General features: G+C 30.2%; 1 protein-coding gene across 1 annotated transcript in view; it reads right to left on the bottom strand.

Moving 5' to 3' along the window:
* Positions 1–1,276: 1,276 nt before the first annotated feature.
* Ncam2 (neural cell adhesion molecule 2) overlaps positions 1,277–12,403 on the bottom strand; it is a 364,630-nt gene continuing 353,503 nt past the window's right edge. The window contains exons 15-16 of the mRNA XM_026786021.1: positions 7,532–7,712; positions 1,277–1,763 (exon numbers count right to left, since the gene is read on the bottom strand). Of these exons, the coding sequence (XP_026641822.1) occupies positions 1,657–1,763; positions 7,532–7,712 (288 nt within the window). The 3' untranslated portion in view covers positions 1,277–1,656. The remainder of the gene's footprint in view (positions 1,764–7,531; positions 7,713–12,403) is intronic.

The following is a 12,403-nucleotide window of genomic DNA, read 5'->3' on the forward strand; positions in this document are numbered from 1 at the left end:
TTGTAACTTTTTCTTGTTAGTTGACATCTTTCAACATATTTGAATGATTAAATTATGCACTAAAGAATAAAAAAAACATGTTTAGAAATGTTGCTTTAATTTTTTTCATTCTCAATATTTTCTACTGATCAGTAATGAATGTATCAACTCTTAAGGGAATACCAAGGAATTTATTGCAAAGTCACAAACAGTACATCATTTAGAAGGTATGGCTCATGTTATTTTTCCAAAATTAAAAAAAATCTATAATATTAGCTCAATTTTCATATCCAATGAATTGGATTTGTTTTTACTATGTTTCAACAACAAGGAAAATATTTTCCTTGAATGGATCATATTTTTAGTTTATTTTGCCAGCTATAAGACAAAAACAATAGTTGAAAGCAAAAACATTTAAAATCATATATTAAAACACAACTGATTATTAATCCATACCTAATCTTGTTGGACCTCACATAATAAATCATATTTAATAACAATAATAAATAATGTGTTTGGGTATCCCAAAAGCACAGAGAAATTACAGATAAGCCAAATGCTTAATTTTGGTGGGTGAATCTCAAAAACTGAAAATTAGTTGATTTAGCAAATAAAAACTGTTATGTTTGTCAACAAATGGCATACATAAGCAAACGTGTGTGTTTGTGTGTGTGTGTTTCCTAATTGGCCTAAGTAGGCCTAAGCACATCACTAAGATGTGGTTCAAAGCAAAAGAGACCTTCTTGTTGTTTTCAAATAACTGAAACTGGGAAAAAAAAACTGATACCTTTCATGTCTTTCTTCAAATTGCACTTCTTTTGAAATTTTGAATACGGTAGGTTCTTGTTCGCATCTCATTTTTATCTCCTTGAAAGTATTACCTATAATATTCATTTCTTATTTTGAAGCTTCCAAAGACAGTGACTGTCTCTCATTCAGAAAAATTCAATATGTAACTGCATAGGCTGTCACATCTGCAATACTTGGTTTCAGCTAAAATATAATGTGAATTTACTGTATCGAGCAACATTTCAACATAATGACATTAAGGTTATTTATTACAGACAATGGTAGAAAGATAATTTCACTTAAGAAATAATTAATTGGATATTCAGATTTAAAGGAAGATAGTTCATTTTTGCTCCTTCAGTATTATCTCAAAACTGAAGAAAAGAGAATAAATAACAGATATATGTATCTGGTATAACTGGATATCAAGTTTGTATTTTATATAAATGGTAAAAACTATAAAATCTTATAAATGTTTGTTAAACCAGAAATTTTCTTTAAACAGTTTAAAAGGCTAATAAGGTGACTCACAATTATATAAAACCACAATTTTTACATGCTTAATACCTAGGGATGTTGATTATATTTGCAACTAATTAAATAAAAAAGGACTGGTCATATAAAATGCTTAAGTTCAATATACAACAGACACTATTTATAGCTATGTTTTCTTTGTGAAATGAAGGCTTTACATCAAAGCATATTGTTGTTAAAAAATAGTTGAGAGAATAAATATTTCTGGAATGTTTTTATGTTGGTAAGGACAGAAAGAGGCTAATTGTTAAAAACATAAATTGGACTGCAAAAATTTTGGTTATACTATTTGATTATTCTGTTGCTACTCTTCTCGTTATTTCTGTTCAGGCAATACCATAGAAGACAATAACATTAAAACAAGCAAGACAAACTCATAGTGATAATGAGAGAAAACCCAAGAGCGTTCAGCTGCCATGACTGGCCTCCATTTTCACCTGTATTCTCTTCACAGCAATTATCTGCATGATGAAAATATTTTTGAACATAGAACACAATAAAATAAGTAACAAAATAATTAAATTGTAAATGTGAAAATAAAACAAAAGAAATAAAACAACGGTAGGAAAGAAAAAAGAGAAAAATTAATGAAACATGTACACATATCTATTAACATTTACCTAGAAAAATCTCTGACACAAGACAGTGATTAAAATTTTATAGAAGATATTTTTAAAATAATCATTCCTTGCAAAAAGTTTATGTAATGAAAATTATCAATGAGGTTTATAACGTGGAAATCTGATAATATTTTTGTCATTCTTTTAAAAATTGAAATTATTTACATTTATATGTTGAACATAAATACTGATAAGAAGTCAATGATATCCCACTGTGAATTACAGCATTCATAGTACTTCAGTATACATAAGCCTCTTATAGTCCACAGTACAATCTACTATGATTAATTACCATACAGATTTGAGAACAATAATTAAAACTTGAAAAATTACTAACTGCCAAAAAATGTAAGTGAATGCAAAAAAGACACAGATGTAAGGAAAATTTACACAAATTATCAATTTGTGCAGTCAATTATCTACTGTCATACTCTCTATACCTTACTGAACAATATCAAAATTGTTTTGAAATTAATGATCTTCACCATAATTTATGTTTTTGTGTTTCATTATGTGCTAAAAGTTAATACTGTCAGGTTGTAGTGTCAATATCTGGATACCATTGAAAATTACAGAGAGCTAAAATTAAGTTCTACATTGTTAGACCATGATTTCATGATTTTTCTAAACTTACTTATTTTTTATTCTAAAGGTAACATGGATTATAGGAGCAGAAAAAAGCAAGAAGGAGCATTGATAAAGATATAATAAAAGTGAAAATAAACATATTAGAGCTAAAATAATTTGTGCAATATTTTACAAATGTATATTGATGTCTGATAATTCTCTAGAACATAATATTCTGGTCAATTCATAAATATAGTGGTATTTATTGTTTGATATTTATTGTTTAATATTTATTGTTTAAAAGTACTCTACTAGTAAATAAGCCATAGCAATTTTATCAGTTTAAATTTCAGATATAGCATTTTAATGATTTTTATAACAATATATTTGAAACTCAATAATCTGTATATACATATATATTTATATATTTATATATATATATATATATAATAGCAAAATGGATTTGGCTTTTGAAATCTCAATGAGTTCATTTTGTATATTCTATTTATCCATAAACAAAAGATGTGTCTTTTATAATACACTTTTCCTTAATCAAAATAAAGTGTATTATAAATGTAAAACTAATTTTAAATCAGAATCATGAGCTTGAGGGGAATACAATGTCTACGAAGACAAACAGATAGAAAAATACTTCAAAAGAACTTAAAAAGGAATATGCTGTTTATGAATATAATTCGAGCAGGTTATTACAGCATAAAATTGTATTCATAAATTTCATATCTAAACTTTATATGAAGCCCATTATTTGGAAGTTAATTATGTATAAATGCATATGAGTAATAAACTTTATGACAAAAATATCTGTATATAGATGAATATTGTATAAGATCATCTATGCAAAAAAATTAATCAATTTAAACTTCAATTTTTTATCTTCCCAGTCTTAAAAAAAGGATTTATATTTACCAGTGTCTTATTCATAAAATCTCGGATAATGAGCACAAATTATTCCTTTATTTAATACTGGAAATATAAATCATAAGAGTTATGATTAAAATCAATGAAGGTCATTTTTTAATACTATGGAAAATATAATTTAACACTGCTGAATGTTATGTATTTAAATGTTTCAAAATTATTTATCAACACAATTTAAGGATTATCTCATAATACTAACAACACAATTCTTAGTCTATTAAGTCATGCCTTTCATGTAGCACAATAGACTTGTCAATCACTGGATTCTATCAGTATATCAAAGTAAAATACTTTATGGAATTTTTGTACTATGTTAATTTTTAAACTCTTTCTACTTGGAATTATTGACTTTTTGTACATTGTACAATAGAGAGAGAATGAAAGTAGGAGATTTCCTACTTTATAAGAGAGCTTGACAAGTATTTCGTTTCTGTCTACCTTATTAATAGGTCTTATTACAACAGATATGAAACAATCCAGTCTTCTCCATCTTAATATCTTTCTAATAATTTCCACTTCCTCTACCCACCTTGGAGGAAAAGCTCTTGAAACTATTAACAAAGAAGTAAATGAAGTCTTGCAGGTGTGTATGACAACCTTGACCCATTTCTTACTAAAATCTCTCTTAATCACTCTTGCGAAACTATGTGCAATGACATATATGTATTTTTCCCAGCAGCATTTAACACTTTGTTCCTATACTCCAGGAAATAAATCCTAAATTTCATGATCTCCTATTATTTTATTCCAGTGACTCTGTAAGACCTTAATTTTCAGAAAGATGATGGATGTAAATACATTTTCTTTTTATATCCCAGTTCCTGGTACTTGATAGTTTTGGGATTCTTTCTTCAGCAATCAAGAAGGATCCCTTAAACACCTTGACCCAGTACTTGCAGAACTGAGAAAATTTTGAAGAACATCACAAACAAAAATTTTTGGTGGAATTTAGATAATGATTTTGAGTGCTATTGTCTCTACCCATTCACAAAATTCATTCATCTGTTCTACATGGGAAGTAGTAGAACACAAAATCTCCAGAGTAAATTGGGAGCATAGGGACCATGGAAGAAGGTTAAAGGGGAGGGGAGAGGCAGTGAGGGAAGCAGAGAAAAATGTAGAGCTCCATAAAATCAATAAAAAAAGAAAAAAAATTCATCTGTTAATTCTCATAGACTCAGAATGCAAATTTTTGAGTCACAGTCATCTCATCTGTAATAGGCATATCTAATTAATAATTTGACATTCCATGCTTCATGTGGCTGTCATTCTGCAAACAAATCTGTCCTACAAAAGTATTCAACTGGAGAAAATATGCTTACGAAGAAGCTAACAGTAATCTGGTCTATTAAATTCAGTCTAGTAGATAGGTCTTGTGAGTTTCCTCCCACAGTGTGTATACAGTTGATTCTTTCCCTTTTTCCATTCTGTGACCTTTTTATAGAATTAACGTCTCATCACATGTACTTAGTCACATGAATGTAAAGTGTGTAATGACTATACATCTTACGTACTACTTTTTTCCATATAAGATGTGTGATACTTAATTTTATGACTTTTATGGACCATTTAGATACAATGCCCTTCCTAGAATTCTCTTGAGGCATACATGTACAAATTCTCATTAAATGTACTTTTTTTTTCTAATTGCTAAAGGAAACAGTTACTTTGTCAAAGATGTCTTACATGAAACACACATATCTAGAAGTTAATTATTTCAAGTCTTTTTGGAAAGTTTCTTCTAGGGAGCCATTTTATTATCCTATTTCAGGCTTCCTCATTAATGTGGTCAAGGTAGCATGTTTGACAGGCACATGTCTTTCTTGGGCTCTTTCCCTGTTGTCTGATGCAATAATTACTGCATTAAGTATGATCAGCTAAAGATTCCACTGTTTGCACAGATGAATCCTTGTCAGTACTCGCCAAAAGTACAACTTCAATACAAATCATATTATGAAAAAATAAAATCATATTTTTCTTCACTTTCGATCTCTGGTTTTCTATGAGCAGTCAAATTAAAAAGTTTACAAACTAAAAGAAAAAATAATTTTATAATGAGTATGTTACTTCAATTTTTGATCTATGTACTGTTTGCAGACATATATGTTACTTATTTACTTATTTGCCCATTTATGTCTATAATTCTATGAACACAACAATAAAAAGCATAGCTATATTTTATTTTTAAATATTTTATGATTATTAAATTATTAATAATTTAATCCTACATTTTATAGGGAAACTTTTTTGATAAATAAAACTATTATGGGGTACATTATGATAATGTGATGCACGTATGTAATATACTCTGATAAAAATTTGCATTTCCATCTTCTTAAATATTTATCACTATTTTTGATTGAGATAATTCAAGCTCCTTTCTTGTAGGTTTTATACATAAAAAGTGCCAATTATTGTCTCTCTACAAGGATGTTGAAGACACCAGAACTTTACTGAAGTAACTGTGCATTTGTACCTATTAAAATTTATATTTATCACTTCATATAAATCTTCATTGTTGTTTGAAATTAAGCACAATGTTTGACTAAAAATTCACCATAATTTCACTTGACTATATAACTATTCTGAGGACTCTCAAAGTGGGATGTACTTTCGAGTCCTTGGTCAGCTACACTGATTCAGTTTGAGATCATATTTAATTCACCATTGAGAGACATGCAAGGAATATAATTGCCACAAGCATACTATAACTGTAGAAGATGTTATTGGTATTTCAAATTCATAAGGACAAATAGATTGATAGGGCATGCTATATCCAAACACTTTTATTTATGAAAATCAATCATTTCATTCATTTCCAAAGGGCAATATTCAAGCATATATATACCAACTACACTTGAAAAGAGACAGTCATTTAACCTTTAAAGTCATATGCATACATGAGTATAACTTACTTGATAACTCTTAAGAATATAATGTGGTGAGATGGGAATGAAAAATAATATTAAAATAAAAATAGTATTTCTGAAGAAACCTAACTTAACAAGATCTGTGGTACTTGATAGTAAATATTAGCAACACTTTGCCACATTTTAATTACCTTTAAACTTTATAATCTGCATAATATAACTTAATTCCAAATTAATTTTATCAAATATCTTTCAACCTGAAAGGACTAGAATTTAAAAATTGTCACATTGATGTCACCTTGAAATTATAAGGTAAGTGATATAGTCAAAGTGACTTTTTCTCCTTAATTGAAAAATATTGTGTCCTATTAAGGATACTGTGTTACAGATGAAATGAGCCAGGGTTTTATGAATCAAAATTTTGTTCTCATCATATATATATATATGATGTGTGTGTGTGTAGAGAGAGAGAGAGAGAGAGATTTCCAAATATAATATAATATATAAGAAATATATATTACAAACATACAACCAAATAATGATATCAAAACGAAGATAACTGAATATCCTTTTGAACTAGCATATGACCTGGATTTGTTGTCTTCATAGAATATATTTGAAAAGAATTTTAATAACTAGGTAATTTTATCAGCATATCAATTTGCAATGTATAAGTATCATCAGAGACCTTGATTGGTTTGTATTAAAAACAGATTAAAAGTTCCCTGAGACATTTGACCCTTGTAGTATCTCCAGCGTTAGTTCTTAGCAAAATTGCATTTAAACTGTTTTTGCCTCAATGATTTTTCTTCCTACTCATTGATATGGGTCAAGCATGGGTGAGCTTGTCTTCAGCTGTAGAGAAACCTACGTGGAACTGGAAAACAAGCTCCCAGTTGCTTGGCAGATAAGTCATCGTTGCAAAAGTTTCTTCTCATCTCACCACGTTTTCTTCGGCGGTTTTTCATCTGTCATTCTCATTTCAGTTCACCCCCTCTATCCGTCATCCCCTGTTCACTGGTACTGCTATAGCTGTCAAAGCAAGTTCTTCAACGTGCCTAATAACTCAGGCTAATAACTGTGAAACTTCATTATGCTATGCAACAATAATGCTTAGAACATAGAAATGACATTTCAGTTTATCAAGTTTAATATTCATTACTAGTGAAATATACCACAGGAGTAAAAGGATCAGATAGTACTAATTTTCGGAAAGGATATCATCTTGCTTACCTTTAATAATGTTGGGCTTTGGGGGCATGCTGAACTCGTATACAGTGGGCTCAGAATACCCCAATCTATTGGCAGCTGTGATTTGCACCTCGTAGCCCATCGTCCACTGCAGATGTTCCAGAATAATGTGGTCTTTATTCCCCTGCACCTTCTTCTCCAGCCACTGGTCTTCCTTATCTTTCTGTGAAAGGAGAAAAAAGAACTTTTGGAACAGAGTGCTATGAGAAGGTTGTATGTTAAACTTAAGTTTTTTTGAATACTGCAAACTGTTTGTTTTCTCAGTTTTCTAAAAATTGATATGTGAAATTGCTAATTTAATGAATTCAGCATTGCTTAATATTTTTCTACACAAAAGGTAATATACTAGCTGAGGACTGATCATTTTGCAAATTAATCCTATGGTAATTTAATTCCACCTATTTAATTTTACTCTTAATTTCTTACATAGAAACTTGGTTAACAGTCACTTTTAGACTGATAATAGAAAAGATGAATCATGGAATAATTGTCAGAGGCTATTATTAACATTTGTTGATGAGGATAACTATCTATGAAGTGAATCCTTTAATGTATTTACAGGTGTATATTTTAAGTGGCATTTTTTGTTAAAAAACGCACAAGGAAATTCTAGCAGACAAATTTTCAGTAATGTTTTCTAATGGTATTCTTTCCATGAACACCGAAATACCAAATATGGGTTGCTTTCTTGTTGTTTGGAGAAATTTTTTTTGTTTCTTTTCTTCTTTCTCTTCCTCTGGTGTTTCTCTCTCTCCCACCCTTCCTCAGTCAATCTCATCTATTACCTCAATTCTTATATATACACTATAGCCTCAATCTTACAGTAAAACTCAGCAAACTCACTGGGATTTTGTGATTTTAGCATTAAGTCTTACAATATCCTGCTTAAAGTGCACCATGCCTGACTTATCTTATATGTTGTTATCTAAATATTATTTGATTCGTTCTGTAAAAATTTTAGAGCATTTGATATTTTAAAATATATCAAAACTACTATTCTTAAAGAAGAAAATAGTTTCTTAATGCTCTGAATGAAATTGTCTAAAGCAATATGATCATTGTGTTCCATTATATTAACCTTTGAAAATATAAAAGTTCCTGATATACTAACATTTTCTATCAGATTCTCCTAAAACTTTAGTATTGTGTCTGTTGTTCACATGCCTGGCTATATATCCTTGTCATGCTTACGCTGTCGCAAGTTGAATCTAGAAGAGGGCATTAGACCCTATGTAATTGCAGTTACAGGAGGTTACAGAAGAGTTCTGGTAACTAAACTCAGGTCCTCTGCAAGAATGTTACTGGTCATAGCTGCTATGACATTTCTCTAGTCCCCTGTATCAGATTTTTATAGTAATTTTTATTTATGTTTGGGTTGTATGAAGACAAGTTTGCATAAAGCTATTGATATTTTCATGTCCCTGTATCAGTAGCATAACCCCCAATAGTCAGGCTAGTCTATGAAATTATGGTCTGGGGCTACAGATAAATTGTAGTTTGTGAAGTCACATATGAAATCTTAGATTATGTCATCTGATAGCTATAGGATGTTCTTTTATGTATACACCCAAAACTGTAAGGAAATATAAATTATGAGATTTTTAGACAGTTATATAGAGTTTCTAAATTTCAATAGGCTATTTCTGAAAATCCAAGCATTTGACATACTATTCTCTTCTGAAATATAAATAATTTAACTCTTTCACGTAGTAAATTAAACCATGCATCCTTTTACAGTGATATTTTAAGGAATCATGGAAAGGATTAATATTTTTTTAATATAAATCAATTTCATTTCCCATTCAACTTAAGACAAGGAGATATTTTAATCCCCTAATTGCTATTCCTAGGGAATAGAAAAAATTTAAAGTGGGTGTAACTAAATACTCCCCTAGGCATGAGAATCTCAATTATGCATTTGTAGACTGCATAATTTGCAGAAATAGAGTACCCAGGGAATGATTTAAGATAACTAGCGGGAAAGTGTCCTTCTAGGTAACTTAATATGATTTGCTGAATAGGACTATCATTAATATGACAATTAAATGGTGAAAGACAAGTTCTTTAAAAAAAATAGTCATGGAGCTTGAGCAAAGCTTTTATCGACCAGTTTCTTTCTGTAAAGAAAATAGTAAGTCCTTGTGACAGTAGAGGCAGATCTTTAATTGTCAAGTTCATCCTAACACCAGCATTTAGGGGATCACTACCTTTGCTCTACAAAAAGGAATATCTTTGTATTGATAATGGAGCTTCTTTATGCCTTCATTCATGAAAGGAAGTAACTCATTACCTTTCTAAAGACTTTATAGAAACTGTAGCAAATACAATGTTATATTAAAACAAAATAATTATAAAAGAAATGTCAATAGAAGAAATAATTATACCAATATGCATTTTGGTTGTTCTAACTCCTGTGATGTATGGTTTAAGGTTCATATGACTGAAAAGCAATTCTCATTGTCCCTGATTTCTTGACCACATAGCTAGTTACCTACTGTTTTGTATGTCCTTACATAAATAATCAAAATTCTTAAAAATTAGCTTTTTAATTAGCTATATTGAATGTAAAAATACTTGTCATTAACTCTGATATTTTTATGTTATAGTACCATATTTAAATGAATAACTTTTATTGATTTTCAAGACAGGAATAACTTGAGTCAATATATTAGTTCATAGTTATATTATTTTTATGCAAAAAGCCTATTTTATAATAGCAAAACTAATATAAATAAAATGCATCTTCTTTCACAACAAAAAGCATAAGGAAGATAAATACCTATATAGATAGCTATTTACTGAAAATATTTCAAAATATTCTTTTTGTCTTTAAATATATTTCAATACACATAGTAAAACCACTAGTAGCAATTCTTGTTTCCTAGTAATCAAAGGTCATTTTTATGTATTCACAAACTTAAGGCTTTAACAAATTAAATTTGTCTCTTATATTTAAATATTTATATTATATCTAGATTCCAAATAGTTTAAAAAGGTCAACTGAAACTTTGAACTGTGTGCTCTAAACATTGTTGCTGTCCCAAAAGTACCTTCCGTACAATTGATTTTAAATAATCAGTTTTCTTAAGTCAGGAGAGATTTAACATACTAACACTAACACTGACACTTTGAATACTGCTTTTAATACTTTAAGTTTTTTCTAAAACATTCTTCCTAATTGGAGAGGGATAGAGGCAATATACTTTATAATATTATAACTTAGAGTAATGTGTGCTTCCTGGCTCATAAGCTACAAGCAATTATTCTCTTCCAGAATATCTACAATCTTGTCAACAGTCAATGAAATTAAAATTAAATGTATATATGCATTTGCCCACAAGACATCAGCTGGCAATAAGAAACATGTGGTCTAACTTATATTGTTCCCATACAAATCACAGTTGAAAGTTTAGCTCAAAAGAGCAATCTAGTTAAAATTTTAGGGATGCTACTATTGATTCTTCACATAGGTTCGCAAGATTGAAGCCTCAGAGAAAAGTCATTGTCCTGAATTGGCTGACAACTTGTATTATAGGAAAAGCAAATCCTTGGAGGATATACTATACCCTAATGGGGGCAAATGTCCATTAGACTAAAGCAGCACACTGTAGATAAATCATCTTATAAGAAGTGCTGAGATCTCCTAAGGGTATGACAGATATTAGCAATTTTTCAGACTATCTTGCAAGATAGAAAAGTTCATATCAAGAACTCTAATACTGATAATTTTGCTAGATTTCTTTTTGAACTATTTGTAACGTGATCACCTAGATTAAACCATCTGTTTATGATTTTCTCATTATTGGTATTATCATTTGTACATTAAGTTATATGGGATGTGGGATTCTCCTCTGCATGCCGTAAATATATTTTATTACCATTGGTTAATAAAGAAGCCACTCTGGCCTACGGTGGGGTAGAGTAGAGCTAGGCAGGCAAACTAAACTGAATGCAGGGAGAAAGAAAGCAGTGTCAGGTAGATGTCATTTACTTGCCAAAGGAGAAAGATGCTAGATACTTACTGGTAGACCACAGTGATGATATGTAATTAATAGAAATGGGTTAATTTGAAATGTAAGAACTAGCTAGAAATATACCTGACCATCAGCTAACAATGTTGTAATTAAATAGTTTCTGTGTGATTATTTGGGTCTGGGAGTCTGGAAAATTAAAGCACAGCCTCTGCTTACACATGTGGCTGACCATATCTACTTAGGAAAATGGAGACCTAATATTTGTCCAAAAACTTTCTGTACGTTAACAATTTTCCAGACTCCTTCAGCTGCTTTTTTCCCATGGTGATGATACAATTAAATATACATAGCAAGACATGACAATAGAAATAGAACTACATGCAAAAAGGAAAGTGATCCAGGAAAGAAGAAAAGGAAGACAGGTAATGATGATGGTCAATGATAGTCAACGATGGTCAAAGATGGTCAAGTACACCAACGATGGTCAAAGATGGTCAAGTACACTATATCCATTGCTGAACATGTTACAGGGTCACCAATTAATTACGTGGTTAATATAAACTAATACAGTCTGAGACTGTACCAAACGTAGCTGCACTGTGCAACTCAGGTAGCCTGGGAAGCAAACATATGGGTAGTGAATTTGCAGAAATGAACAGAGGATCTAGTATTTGCAGAAAATCTTATGTGGTTAAAATTTCAGAATACCGCTGAGTAGTACTCTAATGTATCCTGAGTGAGGTAACCCAGACCCAAAAAGATGAACATGGGATGTACTCACTCATAATTGGTTTCTAGCTACAAATAAAGGTCAGTGAGTCTATATTTTGATATCCTAAAGAAGCTAAATAAGAAGGTGAACCCAAAGAAAAACATATAG

The sequence above is a fragment of the Microtus ochrogaster genome, linkage group LG3 (genome assembly GCF_000317375.1).
Source record: "Microtus ochrogaster isolate Prairie Vole_2 linkage group LG3, MicOch1.0, whole genome shotgun sequence".
Classification (NCBI taxonomy): Eukaryota; Metazoa; Chordata; class Mammalia; order Rodentia; family Cricetidae; genus Microtus; species Microtus ochrogaster.